Source organism: Parus major, chromosome Z (genome assembly GCF_001522545.3).
Source record: "Parus major isolate Abel chromosome Z, Parus_major1.1, whole genome shotgun sequence".
NCBI lineage: Eukaryota > Metazoa > Chordata > Aves > Passeriformes > Paridae > Parus > Parus major.
The window spans coordinates 51,644,343-51,666,851 of record NC_031799.1 but is presented as its reverse complement, the minus strand read 5'-3'; the positions used below and the strand labels follow the sequence as shown (position 1 = coordinate 51,666,851).

General features: G+C 39.4%; 1 protein-coding gene across 7 annotated transcripts in view; it reads left to right on the top strand.

The window, feature by feature from the left end:
* The window catches only part of PALM2AKAP2 (PALM2 and AKAP2 fusion), a 264,548-nt gene that overhangs the window by 121,361 nt on the left and 120,678 nt on the right, over positions 1–22,509 (top strand). For 5 of the 7 annotated variants that reach the window (XM_015652711.3, XM_015652710.3, XM_015652708.3 and 2 more), the window contains one exon: positions 1,067–1,771. The exons of the other annotated variants lie outside the window; for them this stretch is intronic. In XM_015652711.3, the coding sequence (XP_015508197.1) occupies positions 1,067–1,771 (705 nt within the window). The remainder of the gene's footprint in view (positions 1–1,066; positions 1,772–22,509) is intronic. 7 annotated transcript variants of the gene reach the window in all.

The following is a 22,509-nucleotide window of genomic DNA, read 5'->3' as shown; positions in this document are numbered from 1 at the left end:
TAAGTGTCTGTGGATGTCTGTCCAGGAGCCAAAATGTCTTCATATGCATACAAGGATTGCTTAAACAAATTAACACTTCGGAAAGTCTGAAATACCTTTACACATTTTTTTTCTTTCAAAAGCTGTCTAGTGATATGTCATCATATCTCAGAATGGGTGTTGGAGCAGAGTAGACTGCTCATCTATTCCTACTGTGTGGTCTACACTTTTCATCTCATTACTATATCCTTAACTGCTAGAAAGCCTTTGCTATTCTAAAGCACCAGCCCTCACACATGTTTTTACCTGTTGTTTCATAACTCTTTCAAAATCAGTTACTTATTATTACTTTTTTTCTTCAACTTTCACAGTAATGCTTAATGCTTAATTCACATAAACAAGAGATTACTTCTTGGCTATGTTGTACGTTCTCTTAACCTGGAAGCAAAGGTCACCGTTGACGTCTTGGTGTGGAAGCTGAGAGAGCTGCCCTGCCACATACCTGTGGGAAAACTTGTCCTATTCCCATGTGATTTTGTTTTCCCACATGTAGAACAGAGATAAACAATATTTCTTCACCCCTCTAAAATATTTTGAGTCCTACGGATGGAAGAGTTAAGCAAGGACAAGAATTGATAATTAAATGGTCTGGGTGTTGCAGCAAGCAAAACTTGTTACCAGCTAACTGGCAGTTTGATGACAGAAAAGAGAGTAGAAGGTTCTCTCTGAATTTTGAGGCAAGTTCAGAATAGAAAGTTAGAGGGCAACCTGCATGCTATCACCTCCCCTTGTCTAAATTACACCTAACCTCTTGGTGCTCCCATTTAACCAGAGGCGGCTCCACGTGGTGTGAGCTGGAAGAGCAGGTCCTGTTTGCCACAGATATGCCCAACCTCCACCTGCATACAAAGCCATAGTGTAATAGTGTCCACAGCACTGCATCCCACCTCTAACGTAGAATGCTTAGCTCTTTAGAAGCAGGAGATAGGAAAAAGGGGCACCATAGTTTTCTTTGTCTGTTTGGCAATTAACCATTCACTGGCTTTTTTTGTTGTAACATGCACTTCCTCTCTTGTTTTCATTCAAGCTTTGTGCACCATGGAAATTAATGTGGAGAAAGACAAACAGACAGGAGAGACCAAGATTGTCTCTGCTTCACCTGTTGGCCTAGATGAGGCCCATCAAAGAGGATTCAAAGTCTATGATGATGGTTCCAAGGTAGTCTATGAGGTTCACTCTGGTGGCACAGTGGTAGAAAATGGAGTACATAAATTAAGCTCAAAGGACGTAGATGAACTTATGCAAAAAGCTGGACAATCAAGTGTAAAAGGAGGGTATGAAACAATGACTGTGTCAGACAAAAATGTGGTAGCCGATGGAAACCTTAGCCATATGAAGGAGCAAATGCTCTTCAAGGAGGCAAAGCTGGAAATGGTACACAAATCCAGCAGAGGATGTGCTGTGAACCCTCAGCCACAAGACAAACCCTGTGGTGGTGAAACCCCAGAGGCCAGTGCAGATCAGCCGGTGACAATGATATTTATGGGCTACCAGAACATCGATGATGAAGAGGAGACAAAAAAAGTGTTGGGCTACGATGAGACCATCAAGGCAGAGCTTGTGCTAATTGACGAAGATGACGAGAAGTCACTGCGGGAGAAGACAGTGACTGATGTTTCCACCATGGATGGGAACGCTGCTGAACTAGTCTCTGGCAGGCCCCTGTCGGACACGACAGAGCCCTCCTCTCCTGAGGGTAAGGAAGAGAGCCTGCCCTTGGAAGCTGCCCCAGGTACACAAAAGAAAAAGCGCTGTCAATGCTGTATTGTCATGTGAACACCTCCTCCTTCCCCGCTCCAGGCAGCTCCTGCTCCATCACTTACCTAGACCTCACTGTACTTCTAACTGCAATACTGTGAACTGGAAGTGAATGCCTCCATTGCCTTGCAGTTGGGTTGCTTTTCTTTCTAGTTCTTCAGGAAGAGGAACGCATGGTTATTTTCCCATCAGGCATACTATTTGGTGTTGGGGAAGGGTTGGGGGTTTTTGGATTCTTTTTTTCTTTGTGTTGTTGGTGATGGTGTTTTGTTTTGTTTTTTTTCCTTAATACTACAGATAGAGATAAATGAGAAATGGAACATATGTTTTCATATTTATTTGATTTATATATATATATTTTATATATATAACGAAAACACTTTTTTCGTTTTTTTCTTTAAGTATCTGGCAAGCTTGATCAGATTCCTAGGATTCTGTGGGAGTCTGAGTTTCACAGCTACCAGATATGAGAGCCTTAAAAGTTGTTAGTTCTCCTTTTTAAGAAAAATCACATTAAGCATTAATTTATAGATCATATTTTTTATTTTTTAGGGGAAGGCTCAGATCACTTTACTGTTCTGATTTGCTAAAACTCAGACAAGCCTTTCCCAAGGAAATTGCATAATTTTGGCTTTTAGTAACTTTCCAGTTTAGTTTGCAGTGTCAGAAAAACCCATTAGCCATTTCTGCTTATTGGTGATACCAGAAGTGGACCTTAATTATTCTTTCTAGAAAATGTATGAATGATCATTTTGCCTTATATAAATCTTCCAGATTACAGTATTGTATATGCACTTCATCTCCCCAAATTAAAGCTGAAATTGACATGAAAAAGATGCAGCTGTCACACCAACAGAAATGGAGTCACTTATCAGGGTTACTTTGAGTAACTCTGCCAATGTTTATACATGAAGTTTTCCTGCTGAACTCCAGTAGAAGAGGGATACTGATTTCTATTTCCCTAGAATATGAATGAACCTTTCTGGCAGTCTGACCCTACTCCTACTGGATTCAGTGGTTAAATTTTTAGTGCTGGTAATGGGGGCAGTGCCAGAGTTATCTTTTCTAGTTCTTACAGAAACGTAATTTCTCACAGAATGTACCTTCAGTGTACCTACATAATGACAGGCAATTGGGTCTGATGCTGCCCTGCTTGTCCAGGTAAAACTCCTGTGGAAGTCCACTCGAGTTTTGTCAGAGCAGCTCTTTTGGGAGATCCTCTAGCCACAAGACTAATATTTTCAGAAACTGCTGGTGGTTTTGGATGCTTCATTTTCTAATGTGGGGCACTAAAAGACGCCTGATTTCCAGTGCATTTTTCTTCATCTGACCTCTGAAAATCAGGCCTCTTAAAAACAATTAAAGATGAAAATATAAAAATGTGAAGGCATCCAAAATCAATGTGTTTCTTTTTTTCTTGTTCCTTGATTCTTCTAAATGAGAAAGCAGATAGCTGCTTCATGGTGAGTTATTATGAACCTGATTCTTGTATCACGTTGGTTTGGCTTAAGTTTAACTTCACTCACTGTAGTGGAGTTACTCTGGAATTATAAGTACATGAGTGAGATTAAAAATCAGGTTTTATATTTTCTGATAGCATGAACAAGTACTGAAGCTTATTTTGAAGTGTCTCTGAAACTATCAGACATTAAAAACCAGTAACAGCAACTGAAAAAAAAAAAAAAAAAAAAAAAAAAAAAAAAAAAAAAAAAAGAAAACAACAAAAGCCTCTTTTCAGTCTGAGGTGGTTCCTATGATATTTCTGTTCTTTCTTGGATGGTGCTTTTACTGCATTAATTGTTAGTCCAGAGCATCTGATTAAACACAGTTCTTGCTCTGTACTCTTTTCTTTCTGTGCCAGTAAAAAAAGACACTTGTTCAGTGGTGGCAATATGAGGCACACTGAAAACCTACACATGAAAAAAAAAGCAAAAGGTAATTCCAATGTTAGGTCACTCAGCTGTCACTGTGGAACTGGTCAATGAAACTTCTCACCACTGCCTAAGTGACTGTCAGACAAAAAAAGCCCAAACAAGTAGTAAAAAAAGCAAGAGTAGTAAGACAGTCTCGCCTCTTTGACACCTGCAGAAATTTTGCTGACCTCCATATCAGCTGCAGTGGCAGAAATTAATAGACTTCCACATGTTCCCTTTACCTCCCTTGGAGGCTTTTGGTTGGGAGAAGGACCAAATTTACCCAGAGAAGCTCTGCACATCATTCTTTGACTCAGGCTTAAGTGGTTAAGTTTTATCACAGAGAGGAAGAGCCACAGAACCTCATATTGAAACAAAAGGTCTGGTGGCTGTTTTTTAGAAACTAGTAGCCTGTGTGTGGTTTTGGCTGAGTTGTGTGGGTTTTGGGGGGGTTTTTTTTTGGTTGGCGGTGGTGGTGGTTGGGTGGGGTTTTTTTTTTTCCATTGCTCTCTTTTCCCAGAAACTCTAAGCATTTCCAAATCGAAATATTTCTTAAAACCAGACCCTAAGTTTCAAGCCCAATATGGCAGGTGAGGCTGTCCCCAGGCATGTTTAGAAGCCCTGCAACTCAAAGGGTGAAGCCCTTTCTGTCTGGCATCTACCTGTGAATGATGTGGGAGCCCGGCACACTTTGCAATAGTTCTGTCACTCTGGGGCCTGCTCACCTCACCACCAATACTCAGAAAAAAATCTCCCAGCCAGCTCCTCCTGGCCTGGCCAGTCATCTTGTTGCTCACCACCTTTTCCTCTCTGGGTGTGATGCCACCTTCATAGTCACCCTGGCCTCATGGTGTCTTCACAGCCTTATCTTTTTCCCCCTGCCACTCCCGTCCCCATATGGGCATTTTTGTCCAAAACCTCCTGCGTGGGAAATTTGGGCTATCATAATAACCTAACCCCTTCTGTCCCTGCATCTCTTGATCCATGTGCTCCCCTGTCAGATGAACTTCTGGTTCAGCACCAACTCAGCATTTTGGGGATGACTCCCTTAGCAGCCAGCTTTGGGAGATGCTTGCTGACGCTGGGACCAGAACGTGTCTGAGAACACTGCACCATCAGAGGCACAGCACGGTGGGGAGATGGTGGCACGCCACAGACCAGAAATGGCCCTTTAGTGGTTAGAAGTAGAGCACAAGCCTTAAACCTTAAACCTCTCAAATACCTACTGCTCAGTACTTGTAGCTAACATTGAGTGCCTAGGAAGGCCAGTCGTTTTCATGTGTTCATATTAACTCCATGGTTAACAGGCCCCGGGTAGGTACAGGAAAGCTAAAGGTTCACCTGCGTAGGGTTGGTCTTTACAGGTCAAAGGCAGTTCCCCATCTGAGGTCAGGAAAAACATGAAATAGGAGCTAATGGGTCTGAAGTCACAGGACCTTAGCTGAAACACACTCCAATCACGCTCCTCCACAAAGGCCACAGCCATGCCTGGACATTGCCTTGTTCCTTTTAGCCATTAGCCTGCAGCCAAGTTACAGGGGGATTCAGATGCATTTGCCCAGGCTGATGAATGTAAACTGGTTTTCCAGGGATGGTTTGGGCTTTGAAAGGGTTGGTTTTCCACTTACCCTTGGATAGGACGCTGCCTGTGAAAATCCATGAACAATCAGATGCAAGGGAAGCGGCCTGCTCTGTGGTTAAGCAGAGAGAGATTTATGTAAGGATCATTATGGGATGTTTTTTTTAATATTGTTTCAAGCAAAATCCCTGTCTGTTTAACTCATGCCATCACATGTACACTTTCAGTTTCAGCATGAGGGGATACAAAAATGTAGAGTCAGAAACTGGTTCAGTAACAGCATTTTGCCACAACAAACTGCTCGCCTTAACTTTTGTAAGAAAAACAAAGAAAAACCTCTTTTCAGTGTATTTTTTCCTAGACTGGGAAAAAAGTAACCTAGGAAACTTTTTTTATATTTTGTATTTTCTAAGTTTCTATAAACCCACTCTCCATGTTGTCCCTTGTTTGCATTCAGGGACCATTTCTTTTGCAAACCACTGCATTTTACTTCCATTCTTTCTTTTATTTTTTTTTTAACAGAAAAGAATACAAATCAAAAACCACAGCATTATGATTAGTGGCTAGGCAATCTCTTTCAATTACTAGAATATCAATACAGAAAGAAAAGAATTACAGGGTTGTTTTCTTTTTTTAATTTCTTGTGGCTGATGTACTGTATGGTATATGTTTACAGAACTCCTCTGGTCTGCCTTTGTGATGTTATCGAAATGAATGACAAAGTAGGTATGATGTGCCATTTGACAGTTTGCCTTAGCACTCTTGCGTTTCCTTCTTCTTTTTTGTATCTTTTATTTCCTTATTTTTTTCCAAAAAGTGCAGGCTGTATTCCAAAGCTGTATAAACACAACATTATCTTTCAATCCCCAGCAAGAGAAGCGTGCATAAGCCCTTCTCCAAGAAGTGCACCTCCACCAGTCCAGTACAAGACTTCAGTCCTGCAAACAAAAACATGTAGGTCTAATTCTGCTGTGTGTAGACCTGTTTCAGTCAACAGGACTGCTCACAGGGAGAACATTGCAGGCATCTGCAAGATCAGGGTATGAATGATCGACACAGTAGTTTGCGTGTTCCTTATATACCTATACAGATTTTATGCACTGCTGAGTTTGCCTAAGCTGGTGTAATCCGAAAGGCTAACTCTAAGCATTGTACTTCTACTGAGAAAAATACAAAACAAAATGGTGCTTAGCATCTGGTAGGATCGGGTCCTGAGTCAGCATTGCTACCATCCATGAGCAAACATTCAGAGGGACTTCCCTGATGGCCAATATATATTAGTCCCCTGCCGTTGTACCTAAGTTCACTACTGATTCTTCACACCTAAAATTATTAAGATACCACAGATTAATCTGAGCAGAAAGATAGCATAGAGAGTTGCTAGAGAAACAAAAGGTGTTCCACCTTTTAATTTAGTCAAACATCCAAATGGCATACTTGGAAAGTAAGCGGGGATATAATAGAAAATGTAGTATTTTACATTTGTGTATTTTTTTAACAAATAAATATTTTTGTAATGAGATACAAACCCTAGATGGGTATTGAGTTTTGGAATATCATCCTTCCCATGACATTGAGCCTTTCAACTTTTTCGTATGTTTATGACAATGCCCAAATTACTGGGATCTTTTGTAGACCTAGCCACCTTTTTTTCCAGGAAGGAGGATCACAACACTTTTTAAAGAGTCAAGTTAGAAGAGTAGAATCCAATATAACTGCTATAAACACAGCTAAATAATTAAACATGTTTCACAGAAAAAGGTGGACCTACACCTTCTATAGCTAGACAAATTTATTTACCTAGAAAGCAAATATAGTAGGCAATAGATAACTACTTTCAGCAGAGTGGTATGGCTAATAGGGGAAATACACGTTTTGTCGTATTTTATCCAACATTCAATCTCAAAGTGCAAGAGATGGTGCCACTGGAAGGAGCTGAACAAAATATTTTAGACAAAGTAGAGGATTGTCCCACATGCTGAGGCATGGATTCTTTATTTTTTTCTAAACTCACTAAGTTTCAACCAGTTCTCGATGTCTATTGGAAGGTTTAAGATTTGCTCAGATTGTGTTTGTTGAGCCTTCTGAGCAGCAAGAGTAAACTTTAGTTCTGAGCTTAATACTTGCAGACTATGACAATATCCAAACAAAATGTAGACTGTAATTTTTGTATGTGAAAGAGTAAATTCTATAAAATGGACAAATTTATTCAGTTCAGAATATAAATGGATTGTCATCTAGTCCAAAGACAATATAAATCCAACTTGTAATATAATCTTCTATTAACTTAGCTTGTAAATAGTGACAAGGGTGCATGAAGTTCTTTAAAATGTCCCACTTGTATTTAAAATTAAACAATTATAAAACTGAGCCTTTTTCCCTGTGGGTTCAAAGAGTCTTGCAAAATCTATAGCTTTTTACCTGTGATGGTTCCACTTAGGCTGTTCAGTGGATTAAGAATAGGCTGCTTTTCTTAAGGGTAAACCTGTGAAGAATTCCCAGCTCCTTCCTTCAGTTTGCAAAAGCTTCTCTTTCTTTGCAGGGTTTTGCTGCTATTGTATTTCAAAGCTTTCCTGCAATTGTATCCCAAATACTTCTCAAAGGTGGATTTAGGGGTTTGTTCTAAGAATTAATCTACTTCAGGAATTGAATAAAAAACCCTTAATTAATTTTTTAGAATTAGCTAAGCAGCTCAAGTTCACCAGTTTTGGTGTATTTATACATTTTTAATTTGCACTGGTATATTAGTGACTGGTACCAAAATTTCGACCTTGCATATCTATTCATCAGGTCTGTAAGACCTAAAGATCTGCCCACGAGCATAAAATCAAACACCCAAGTTGTCCTTTTTAATGGGATGGCCCAGAGAAGTAAAATTTAAGCACATGCAGAGATGTGTATAGGGTCTGTTCTTTAAGCAATATGCTACAGGCAAGGCTTATGCTGCTTTAATTGTGTCTTCTTATTAGTTTAATTAGAACTTTCAATGGTGTTGTGAAACTGGTGCACTTTTCTGCAGAGGGTTTTAGAGCATGGTCTCCTTGCTGACTGTGTTTGAGGAGACAAACACCCTGAAACTCTGAAAATCCCACTGCCTGGAGATGCAGGGGACAGAGGGGTAAACCTTATACCTCCACACAAACACAACAGAATAGAGGTAGTGTTAACTTTTATTTCAATTTTTTCCTCTCTGCACACCTCTGACCCAGACTCTGTCTGTCCCCTGCCTCTGTGCTTGTTCTCATTCTGGACACTATGGTTCAACTGATCCCCCCTTCTTCATCCCTCTGCTTCCCTTTTTGTGGTCCTCTAGAAAAAAGAGGGGGAAAAAAGGAGAGACCAGACTTCTAAAACTCCATAGGCCTGCTGGTGTCAGTCCTAAGACATTGTATATTGTCCTCACTATTAGGACATTTTCCTGTATTTTCCTAGATTCTTCAGACGTACTTGGTATTAAAGGAGCACTCTCCCTCTCTATTCATCTGGCATCCTGAGGGTTTCCCAAACAGCAAGTTCCATTAAAATCTCTCTATTTAGGTAAATCTGCTGTCTCTCTTACTACTCCTTTGGAACACGCTATGCCTTTTGAACTCATATGAGCCAAATGTGTCCAAGTGCATAAAATTTCAGCATCCAGAAAGCAGTTCTTACAGCAGCAGAAGGCACTCCACCCCGCCATGTGTCAGGTTGCTATTACCAGGGCAAAAATGCCTGGAGAAAATGTGAACTTCCCCACAGACTGATCCAGCATGCAAAGGCATTCTCAGTAAAATTAGCTGCCAAGAATCTACTGAATCTACAAGAATCCCTCTAAGATAATATGCCTGTTAAAAAGAGGCAAACTTCAAAATTAAGAAGGTTTTGTGCAGCCATATACAGTCCCAGCTGAACATGGCACTTAAGCTACACTAACCTTAAGCACATACTTGAAGTGTAACACATAATTAGCACTGTGCGGGTTAGGGATAGCCTTTAGGATGTGTGAAGATCACCAAGTATTATGCTTAAGGTGCTTTACTGATGATGGTCTTAAATATTGTACCTGTTATTCCTGTTATTTTGCAAGGAATTGCTTAGGGGCAGATACAAGAGAAATAATCAATCTGAAAGTTTTTGCTTTTCTATTAACCGACTGAATCTGACTGCAGCAAAGGTAGCAAGAAGGATCAGGTCAGGACAGATGCAAAGAACACATTTCTGAAGGTTGTCTGTCCCTCCCAACTACGTTCACTCAAAAAATGACTCTTTATAGGGGTTCAAGAAAATGTTGTGTAAAATGCAGCTTTCATGGTGAATGTAGATTGTGGTTGAGATTTGTTTTAAGCTTTAGTCTCCCACTTTCTTTGTGAGCTAATGTAAATAAAATCCCATTTTGTTGGGGAAGAACTGCTGTGCTAACACTGGATTAGAATTGCTGGGGATAGCTGCTGTACTTTGTAACCTGAAGTGTACTTTTTTGACTGTTATGTTTTTTTCTTCAGATTAAAAAATGAGTACAAAAAAAAAAACAAAAAAAAAAACCAAACCAAAATAAAAAAACCAAGAACACTGCCAGCAACAGCCATGCTGTAACTGTGGCTTCTCTTTTTTTTTTTTTCTCTCTGTACAGTATTACTAGTAAATAAATCTGCCTTTTCACTGCGCCTATTTCTGTGTCCTTTTACTGTGTTTCTCTCTACCTACCACTGTTCAAGATATGCTGTGATCTCAAGGACATGCTGCACTGGAGCTGCCTCTCTCAAAAGAATTAAAGTACTAACCCCACAGTTGTTTTTTTTTCCCTTTCCTCCACTGCTGTGCCCTGTTGCTGTTATTTTTATGAGATCCTTCATACATATTAACTCATCGTACCTGTTACTGTCGCACTTCTTTTTTCCTTTCCTTCTCATATGATACTTTGCCAAGCATATTGTGGACCCTGTAGCTCTAGGATCACATTTTCATATTTGCAGAAGAAAAAAAAGATTTGGTTTGGCCAGCAAGGCAGTATGTTCTGAGCAAACTTATTTCCTGACTGGGGGAAGTATTCTATACAGCATATATAATTTGTGAGAAAAGAACACGGAATTATTTAAGGACTGATAAAGTAAACAATGTGCAATTTTCTTTCAGGTTTATCAGAGACAGAGTCCTCTCTATATCAGGACTGGAAGAACCTCACCATAGTCTGACTTGCAGGAGGGGGAAAGAAAAGTAAAAACCCTCAAGTAGTTTTATTTTCCTGAAATGCTGTGTTTACCTGAGGTTAGAACTGTGATTGGATGGATAACATAGCTAGGCATCACATGCCTCCTTCTCAGAAATTTAAAAATTCATCTTAAACTTTGACATTTAAGAAATGCACCACAAATTGGTTATTGCTACACAAGTACCCACCCTCTTCACCTTTCATCCAAAACCCATACATATAAAATGTGTATGTACACACACACAGAAGCCTTTGCAATATGGTACTTTTTAGCATCCCAGAAGGGAGAATGGCCCTGCACTTCTGCTGTATAATTTAGTCCTGAAAATTTTGCAGTAGATGGGGCTTCAACTTGTTTCTTTCCCTACTTGCATTCAGTGACAGAAAGTCAATTTGGCTGTCCAAGAAGACTCTGTGAATGCTGGGAGAACTAGCATGGTTCTGTTATCAAAGGACTAGAATTGATTCAGCTGAGAGAAATGATTATAATTGTTTCAATCTCTCTTGGTTTTGCAAACACCTTCCTAATTCAAGGTGTGTGTCAACGTGGGATTGTGAACTTGAGTTAGCAGTAGTGTCTGTGAGAAGACCATGAATTGGCAAGGGCATTATCATGTGCAACTAACTTAGTGCTCAGACACTTGGATACATCAGGTACATATTCCATCTGTTACTGCATACCATGGCCTGTGACATGATCTTATTTTCACTCCACATCACTTTATACCATATTCATGGGAACATTCTCAGCTGATAATTCCCCTGGTGTACAAAACTGAGTCATCCAAATAAACGCCAAAACTAGAAACAATTTTAATATTGCTGCTGTTGCTAAGGTTTCCAAAAAAAGGTGTTTCCATGCATTCCCCCTTCAAAAATTTCTAAGAAAAATAAAGGGGGTTGGGATATTTTTAATGAAATGCTTAGCAGCTGATAGCACAGCACTTCCCTGAAGCTATTCTGGAGTGGTTCTGTGGAGGTCAGTGACTTCACAGAATAAAGCTATAGTCTCTGTAGTTTCTTTTTCATTTATCTTAATAGCTCTGGTAACAGAAAGAAAATAGGTGCATACTCTCAAAGTTCAGCACTCGAGGTGTTTCAGTAATTGGAGGAGGCAGGGAGGAAATGGAATAGCACATGTTCAGAGAACTCCTTGCTTTCCTGCAAGACCCTCACAAACTGCCCTTGATGCCTCAAAATTCATACCAATTCTGCAACAATTCTAGCTTCACACTGTGATATTTTCAAGGTTACCTGAAGAAAGCTTTAAGGCTAGTAACTGTAAGAATTAATAATAAAAAAGCGATAAGAAGTTAATAACAGTTTGTGCTGTTCCAGAACTTCCATTTGCAGTTCTCATTTGCTGCTCAGATGTCCATTGTCCACTATGCACAGTCACATTTGAATTTGCTATAACTGCTTATGGGAAAATACAGGCTGGTCTCTGGAGGAGTTTGAAACACCACAGCATTAGGCACAGCTAAGTGCAGAACATCCTCCACGTTTACCTATGATAGAAAAAACTACCTGCTTTATTGTCACAGGATTCTAGTTGACACAGATCACCCTCTCAGATGAGACAAAGAGGGAGATACTTGTACAGAAATAGAGTTTGCTATATCAGACTTGGAGGAGGGCACTTCCTAAAATATAACCCAAAATAAGAATCAAGGGGAAAATTAGCTGGCTGAGAGAGATTGGGTCACTCCAAATATGGGACAGGGAGGAATTGTGTTGGTGCACAGACACTGGCATGCAAATGTAGGAACTTAGTTGCTGCAGAAAGAAGGGAATTGACTCCTGTCTTTTATACACAGCAGCTCTTCCTGGTGTAAGGAAGCAAGGTCTCTGGACTCACTGAGCGCTAATAAAGATGCTGGCTCAGGTCCTGGGAAACATCGTTTCCAATTGCTGCTGCCCTGAGCAGTTCAGCATGACCTCACAAAAAGTCTCTCATCTGCAGATCTACAAAGGTATGTAGAGACAACATCATTCACTTGATTGTCATGGGAAGTGCAGGTACCTAAAATCCTCTGTGAGTCCAAATCCTCAGTGTTTTTCATGTTTTACATCTGTAATTTAGGATATCTAGCACTACCCTGCCTTGTGCAGCTGTGGTGATGTGGCTGTTGGCATCTGTCACAAAACTACAGGAATGTGGGGCACACTGTGGGTAAGCAGCATCATAAAATATCTTCTTACTGATACAGTTTTGGAATGGTTATGCTTATTAACCGCACTGCCTAACCAGAAAAAATAGGCTGCATTGCAATCAAACCAAACCAATTACAGCAGACATTCATTTGCTGGGAATGGTTGGTTTGCCCTGAATTAGGAGAAAAAGGATGTAACTGTAGCATGTTTGGTGGCTTGTAGGTAGGAACACAGAGGGAAAAAAATAGGTGAAAGGAAAAAAAAGGAGACATGCAAAAATGGGTCACTTTCTCAGACATGACAAATCACTTCAGCTTCCTTTTTGAGTATTTCCACTGTATGTAATGCATCACTGGTTACAGATTCTCTCCGGCTATAGATGATTCTGCTCCAGCAATGGCAGAAATATGGTAGCTCTTGTGGGCAGGGGGGAGTTGCTGAGCTAATCAGCCCTGCTGTAAGAGAGGTTATCTATTCACTTGAGCATAACCCTGTGCTAAAATGACTGTACAGTGGTTACCTCTAAACATCCTTGCATTGCGGTTTCCGAGCATCCTGTGGCTTAAAAGAAAGGATACTGCCTAGTATCAAGTAATCAAGTAGTATCAAGTATCTAATCAAGCTTAGTATCAAGTCTTGATCATTACATTTCACTGGAGTGTGGTAGATATATCATTCATTCTAAAGCAAATGAGATTACTTAGCCCTGACGATTTTTAAGCACATCGTTTCTGCTCAGTTTTTGTTGCATTGTAAGATGTTGCTTCTTAACATGCTATGCTAAATTACAGAAGCATCCTTATTGCTTCAGAAATAAGGTTTTATAGACAAAGGAGGGGGTGCTTCCTTTTGTTGACCAACTTAGTCAATTTTATATTTTTTATGGTTAAGTTACTGGTGAGATGGGGTAAAGTAATAAATCTGTAAAATACCGCATGGAATTGCACACTGAGAACAGGGCTGACATCTGGAAATTCTCCACTGCTGCTATTTCAGTCTGCATTTTTTTTACAGAAGCTGGAGGTCACCAAGGGGTTAGTAAATGGTGAGAGTTAACTAAGATAGATACCACCCTGGGAAGAAAACAGCCCTTAACTTAACAGGAGAGAAGCAATGTCTATTTTTGCTTCTAAAACATAGGCTGAAACTCTAGTGTTTTTTGGGGTCTTTTCTGAATCTCCATCTTATGGAGTCAAACAATTTGAGGCAAGTCTTTGCTGTAATTTAAAGCAAAGCAAACAAAAAAATCCACCAAAAATAAAATAAAATAAAAAAAACAAGAAAAGAAACAGTAGCTCCTGAGATTCCTGGCTAAGGATGAATACTGGAAAATACTTGCTCCAGCTGCATGTACAGGAAGTCCTATAGGTCTGTGGTACTCTATTTTCTGAGCCCTTTTCTGTGTCTTCAGTGCTCTTAAATACAATAAGTGCTCTTAAATAAAATGAGACTAAGACAAATGGAGAAGCTACTGAAATACTATACACTATTTAGCTTCTTCACTGATTTTAAGTTCAGTGAAGTTCAGGATTTTGAGTTCACAGAGCTGGAAATACTGAGATTAATTTATTGCTGTGTCTTCATAATGTGCCAAACATTTGCTAAATATGAACAAATCCAGGACCTATAATGGAGGCTTGTTACCTGCCTGTCTCCATTTTCTTCACATATTACAAGTCCTACAGAGAAAACACTGGGGCTTAAAGCAAAGTATTAAAAAGTTCTAATTGAAAGTGAAAATAAAAGGAAACTAATTCTTATCTCTCATCCAGCACCAAAAAGGGTATCTCTCTAATCCATAGTCTAAAAGGAACTCAATTCAGTTTGATATCAAAGGACAGCTTTCACAATTTAGCAGCTGCAAATATTAGAAGCAGGGCCAACAAGTGCCTTAGAAAAAAGCCCACATGTTCTTTCTGGGTCAGAATCTTACCCCAAACCCAGCCAGAAAACTCAGAGTGCCTATGCGGGAAGTCAAGGCAGACTTTTGTCACAAAGTACTAGAAATAAAGGAATGTATCAAAATTAGTTCGAAAAACACGCTGTGGTGCAATAATATTTTTAAAACTGGGATCCTGACTGCCAGAGAGATTGCAAGATGTAAATAACCAGTCCCAGAAAGGGAAAGGAAGACAGACTTTGATTGCATACTCAGCTTACACTGAAGAAATGCACTACACGTCACCACCAGACCTGAGAAGCAACTGTTTTTTCTTTTATAAAGAAAATAAGTGGCACAAAATCAAAATGTTTTCACAAAGGGCTCTGCTGTGTGCAGAACTTCAAAAAGTAAATCTCTTTACAGCAGCAAAGTGGGGTTGACCGTGCAGTTACATTGCCTGGAGTTCCTGGTGTGTTCCAGTATTGCCCACTATAAAAACATGACTCACTGACCAAATTACAGCCTTAATTTTCATCTTGTGTGTTTAGTCATTTTTAATTATGTACAATTATGTTAAGAAATGTTTGGCCAGAAGAGTTTCTAGAAAAACTAATAAGCTTTTTCAATAGTAAGCGGCCAAGTTAGTACATTACTGTGATACAGGCTGCTGAAAGCCATGCTGTTCAAATAGGTAAGAAAATAAATGTCCAGTAGGAAATAAAAAAAATACTTTCAGAGGATAGACCTGTAACAGATACTGCAACCCTTCTATAGTCTTTGAATCCCCACAAATGCTTTATGTCATAACAGAAAAGAACTAGCCATGTACTTGAATTTAATAACATGGGTAGCCAAATTTATTTCCTTGGATCCTCTTGTACCATCTCATTTCATTAGAGACTTTTTCACAAAGCCCCACATAACTGGAAACAAAAGATATGAGCCATCCTGTAAAGAAAATACCTTTTTTGGAGAACAGGATTGTTAAACAGTGCCAGGCAGGAAAGTGAAATAATTATGAAATAGGTTCAATTTGAAACAAAGGGAATTTAGGTTAGATATGCTGAAGAAATTCTTTACTGTGAGGATGGTGAGGCACTGGAACAACTTGGATAGAACTTGTGAATGCCCAACCCCAGTCATTTTTCCAAGCAAGGTTGGATGGGGCTTTGAGAAACCAGATCTAGTTGAGGTCTCCCCTGCCCATGGCAGGGGAGTTGGAACTAAATAATCCTTATGGTTCTTTCTCACTCAAACTGCTCTTTGAAATGCAATTAAGTGCTTTAAATTAACTGAACTGTCTCAATCTGCAGTGATGAAGGTCTTGCCTTCTGTGTAACTAACCCCCTTTTCTTCCAAGACCTCTGCTTTGCAGCGTTATCTTCTTGACCCTCCACTGCTAATGGGCATGGAAACCCACCTTGTATGGCTCCTACAGAGAATGGGCAGCAGGGATGGTGCTGAGCAGAGAATGAAAGGAGGCAGAAACTTGTTACATGGTGTTCTGCTTAAAAGAGACTGAGAACACTGTCAGCACTGGAGCAGAATAAATATGCTGTTTTAATTCAGTGAAAACTAACAAATGAAAGCAAATTAAAAGGAAATTCTACCAGGCTGATCCCTGGTAGAATTCAGTGAATTCTGAAAGTGAAACTTTCATTTTTTGAATTGATCAGTTGCTAAAAATACCCACAAATTGGAGGGGGGGGGGGGGGGGGGGAAAGCCATAGTATCTCATGGAGTAAAATTATTGCTATGACATTACCAGGACATTGCCTTCAAATTTTCTATCCAAAATTATTATTAGTGATTCTAATTGTTATTAGTGAATTCTATGTGATCTTATTCTTTTAGAGCTGGTTTTTTTTCAGAAACTTTGTTGTTCAGAGTCAAAGGGAAAATTGCCTTGGCTTCAGCAAGCACAGCACTTCTATGTGAAGCCTGCAGGGCTGACATTACAATTTCAAGTCAAGTGTGTCTAATAATGAAGCTAGCTATGGGCAAGAGACCCACAGCTGTATGTTGTCAGTAGTGGATGATGCTCCTTTTCCTGCTGACTGTGGCTAGCTCTCTGATTTTCCCTTCCCTCCCGACTGCTGTCTCTTTCCCATCAGCTGCATGCATATTTGCACAACACTCATTTGAGCACTGATGCACTACATGGATGTCTCTGAAGCAGAGACCAAGTTTGATGCTGCCATCAGAAAGGAAGGCTCTGGTCTAACACGTGTTGTCATGCATATGAACACTAGGACACCTGTTTGACAGATGTTTGTGAAGAAACTTTTCTCCAGAAGTTTGTTTCCAAGAACAAAGATGGGGAATGATTGCTTTTCCTGGACTCATCATCCCCTGTATATAAATCTTCCAGTGTCATGTGCATCTTGAAACCCTTAGACAATACTGATGTTTGTAAGATTTACATCCAGATGTAATGTCTGAGCCCCAAACAAATCTTCCCTTTCCCACTTCCACTTCATAAAGTAAGCAAAACTCAAATCAGGTAGTAAAGATTGAGGCAAGAATATAATATGTTTTTGCCAGAAGGATCTTAGTGAAAAAATGTCTTGTAGACACCCTATCCCTCCAGAGAGGTCTCAGAACTGGGAAGCAATAAGCAAGTAAAAGCCTTGAAGCCAGAAGCTCTGCAAATCTGGTCTCTACATTCCTTACTCAAGTCACCTGAGCTCTCTGCCTCAGCCTATCTGCTGTCTAATTTTTCAGGTGGAGACACTATTCATCTTAAGATAACAATATGAGCATTAATTAGTGATTATAGGGACTATCTCCACAAGGCTGTACTGCAGTTTTAGTGGCTTCTGCCTGTTTTAGTACAAATAATTAACACTGATTATAACAGAGTCACTAAGACAGAGTTGCTAGCTCCATTCAGTTAATTTTGTCCTTAAAAAGAAATCCTCTCTTGAATAAAATCCATGTGTTTTGGTAGAGGTAAACTGATACCCTGTCAATATAATCACATAGTGCTTTTAAATGTCAGTACTACTGCAACATAATTCAGGGCCCTTGTGTATGAAGAGAATAGATCAGAAAATTGCCCCTGGCACAGTCAGGGAACAGGATTCCCTCTGTATTGAAGACAAGTGTCATCAGTACTCCCAAGCAGGTGTTCAAATGAATGATCTTATTGTAGTTCAACATATATTCCCACTCTGACTCTTGAAGTGTGACTTAGGCAAAGACAGACAAGTGTCTAGTTAGGCAAGCTATGGCAGAGCTCCCAGCTCATCTGAGCTGAAGGGAAGTTAATCAAGGAGAAAACAGGTTTCTGGAGCAAGGGAGTACTCTGAGAAGAGAAAAAGATGAATACTTGCAGGTTTTCCCAGTCTGATGAGATACAGGGAAGCACCAGGCAGCACAATAAATTGCAGGTGGACAAAATACCAGTTCTTCACAGCACTCATGCTGAACATGGGGTTAGGTTCCAGTCTACTTAGCTGATCCACCAGGAAGTTCTCATACCAGTTACAAGTCAGTGTCTTCATTTCCTGGAAGCAACCAGTACATCATCTAGTCTACAAAAAACAAAATCTCAAAAGGCAAAGGTCAACTTTGGGAGCACACAGAAAAGCTTAGTTCTGATAGTTTTTTGAGGTTTGCTGCAGCCCACTGCAAGTGTTCCAAGTCAAAACTACCACAGTCCAAACATGAGTCTGCTGTCCCTGTAATTCAGAGCAGAGAGGATCATAGGCCACAAAGATCAGGAGCTAGGCAAATTCAGAGCTAGGCAAAGTACGGGTTTCACACAAGGGTGACAGACAGCCATATGATTTAGAGATGGACATAGGTCCAGGCTTTCCCAGAAGACGGGTGAGCCAGCATCTGTGGTTTGGTGTGCATCCATTATATCATTTGTGCAGAGATGTGCTGTACAGAGCATTATGCCTACATCAGACCCTGATGACCAGATACTATTGACCAGACCTCTAGACAAAAGCTGAAATGCCTCCATAACATTAACCTCAGAGACAATCCAACCTCAACCTTGACCAATTCTCAAACCTAAAAGATCAGCTTCAGACAGGAAAAATGAGCACATTCAAGCCTCCAGACATTAACCTCCCTCTTATTTGCTATTTAGATTTAAAAATAAGTTCCCTGTGGAAAGTGGTTGCTGAAGCAGCCCTCGTCAGTCTGTCTTGAAGGGTTTAGTCAGTCTCAAAGATTACAGTGGTTTTACACTAGACTCAGAACTAGGCTGAGCTTGACCACAGACCTCATAGTCATGAACAGTTTTATACCTGCAGAAATGGGTGGTGTGTAAGCATGTTTGTGGGAGAACATACCCTATTACAACAAATACAGGCTTATGTTTATGAAAAAAATATTTGTCATTAATTCTAAACAAATACTTTTGTTAGTATTTGCAGCTGGGTTTTTCAATTTTATCAAATCTCAAGTAACTGAGACAGGACTCACCTTTTTTTTGTGGGCAATATAACACAAGTATGCTAGAATGTGGCAAGAACAGGGTAAAGGTGAAAAATTTCTGTTGTCTTATGTCAAAAAACTGGCCTCAGACCCTACCTTTTACAAAATCTGGTAAACCTTTGGCTGTGCAATACTGCCTGCTCTGAAAGCAACAGCTGGAGTCCTGGCTCCACTGCAATCAAAAGGAGTCTTGTTTATGATTTCCTGGGACCAGAATACACAATGAATCTCTGTGTGTAAATCTTTGCAGGCCTGGATCCTAAAAAATTTACATGAAAGGATATACTACTTTCCATAAGCCATAAATTTAAATTAATATATTAATATTACAAATACCAGCTTTCCATGAAATTAAGTTTAAAAGTCTATTCTGTTGCCAGAAAGTCTTGAATAACTTGTAAAGCTTCTCATTATAAAAAAAAAATATAAAATTGTGTTATTACTGTCACTGTAATCAATCCCATCCATTTCCCCTAGTAAAGAGATTTGAGAGCTCAGTCTGGATAGCAAATGTTTATGAAAGATATATTAAAAAAATAACTTCCAACTGAGCCATGAGGGATAGCCTACTGAAGTTATGCAGGAATGGTTACTTGGTATTTGTTTACCTCTTAAAAATCTGCCTACATATAACTTTAGCCCATGTGACTCCTTGACTCACCTTCAAGATTTTGCACAGCCCACTGTGCATGCCTAGCTTTGATATTAGCAAGCTCAAACTCCAAAGTTTTTTAAAATACAAATCATCCAAAGAAAACTTACACTGGCATTTGGATTAGTTCTTCCTACCAGCAAAGCTGTGTGGTTCAGTTCAAGTAGTTCTTCTTTTACAGTTCCTCTTTTTGATCTCTATCTGAATCAAAACTGTCATTTGTACAGTACTGTGAATTAATACATGGTAAGGTAAGGGGCAATGTAGTCTGAGCAGAAAGGTATATAGATCTTGAGTTAAACAAAATTAACATCTAGCAAAGCGGGTGAGGAATGATGGGATGATGTATTACACAAAGTGGAGCTGTTGGTGGAAGTGAGCTCAAGGGGTTATAGGGTAAATAAAAATATCAGAACTGTTCCCAGAAATTGTTTAATCAAAAACTATTACTATCATAAAAATTACCACATTTTGAAATAATATGTATTTCCATCAGGCTATAATTTTTGTTTTCAGATAAAGTGATAAATCCAATGTGGTTACACACATGAGACATGGCTTGGCAGCTGACATTATGTAAAGTTAGGCCTCCCTCATAAGAATCATAACTAATTTAATGGCTACATGATTATGCTAATAGAAAAATTATACAATCCTGCACAATAGCATGTGTGCCTTGTGCAACTGACCTAGTACACTAGATTTTACTGAAGTACCAAACATCCTAAGTATTTGTGGAATACATTTTATTATTTCCAGGCAGTAGGTGAAGAATTGAATGGAAGTAGTCTTTAGCAACTGAAGTGCAAAAGACACTGTAAGCTATATTTTAGCATTTAATGTGTATTTAAAAAAAACTAGCATCCTATTAAGGTAGAGAAACACTATCTTTATTGTATGAAAAATGAGGAACAAAGACAGGAGAAAATGAAGTGACTGCCTCCAATGTGGTAGCCATTTCCTCAGAAAAAAATCATTTTCAGTATGTTTCTTCACTGTTACCGTGTACGCATATTTAATCTGCACAGAGGACAAGTCGTAAACTGAAGAGCTATGAGGCAGGCAACTGTTTTGCAGCAGCAAGGAGGCCTGTTAAAAACCCTTCAGGGTGGGAATGATTACAGCCTCCAGACCTCCTGTATGTACAATTATGACTGATGTATCCCATCAGCAAAACGTTCTGTGTACAACACGCTGTCAACCATCATGAGGAAAGCTTCTACTGCCCTGGAGGTGTGCATCACTGGCATTGAGAGCTGTTAGGTACAGAGGTTGTTCTTGTTATGTAATAGACCAGGCTGTCTTGCAGGGTGTGCTGAAGCCAAGGAAAGATTTTTATGTTGCTGCACTGCTACAGGAAATGCCATGGCATTACATAGGAGAAGCATGACTGCTCCTATTATGGCTGCATCTTTTACTGCTTCCTTGTCTAACCAGTGTTCTGACAATGTTTTAGGAGGGCAGAAAAATATCTCCACAAGAACACAAATATTTGGTCTTCCTTTTTCTTTTCTTTTCCAAATTTCTGCAACACTCTGCCTCAATTAATGTACAATTTTCCAGTAAGGATTTCCCAAGTCACTGATTTTTAACTGGAGTACCCTGAACAAAAGTAGGTGGGCCAATTAATATGCCTTAAACCACAATAGACAGAGATGTAATTACATCACAGCAAATGCAAAATAATATCCCATTTTACTAGGATAAAATATAGCTTCTAATTTTATAGCCAAAATAAAATAAAAAATTATAAGCCAGAAGCTATTGGTACTGGTTCATTGAAAAGAAGACAAAGGGAGACTGTTAACCCGTCAGTCTCTCGGCATTGTTTCTCAGATAACCTGGAGAAGAAGAGGCCAAAAGGCACCTAGACAGAAGGAAAATGCAGAATTTGTGAACTGCTAGCTTCCAGTGCTCCTTCTCCAAATATTCACCTACACAAGGAGTATACTGCCCATTATAACTCTAAGAAGAGTTGGGTACCCCACAGCAACTGTTGTAGAAATTCAAAAAGATACCAGCCTCAGAGTGAGGGAAGAAGGATTCGTAGTCCCATTCAATTGAGGCTGCACAGAGCAAGCCTCTGCTTGTGTCTCCATCTGTTTGTTTCCATTATGTATATACAAAGCCTTAGGCCAGGCATTGTCTTTCAACTACATTTGCATTATGCAGGAAACATCTCTGTTCATTAAATCTACTGGGTTTTAAAGCATAAGCTTTGGGATAGCACCAAAATATTCATATGATCATCCTAGCTTTAAAAAAAACCCAAAAAAATAAAAAAAAGGTCAAGCATCTATTTGAACTATTCACCTTCTTCTGCAAAACACAGGGAAGCAAATTCAGCCTTGATACAAACATGTAAACATCTCACTGACTACAATGGCCATTCAGCTTAGCTGTGTCAAATCTGAATTAGGCCTTAGGTCTCAAACTGTCTTGTCTGCTCTTGCCATCTGTCTTCCTTTGCTAACCTAATTCCTTATTAAATAGTGTGTCCTTACTGTGTGAACCTATTCTGCTGATCCTTTCTCTGCAACAAACATTGCCAGAGGCTAAAATTCCTGAAAGTTATGACTACTTTCACTGCCTCTGCCTCTAGATACTATTAGAGCTTCCTTTAAGGTGGTCTGAAATTCAGACTGTGAATTAAAAATTCCTGAGCATTTAATCTTTTCACAGTCATATTTTAGACATTTAAAATTACTAAGTTGTTTAACGAGCCATAATTTATAACAATTCAGTTCTTAGGTTCACTGTCTGTTCTCCATAGATGTTTCTGAACTAGTAGTGCTAAACATGGTAGTTCACACACCATGTAGATGATGAGGGTGTTATGCACAAAACAAACAAATAAGAGCAACAAAAAACAAAAAAAAAAAAAAACCAACA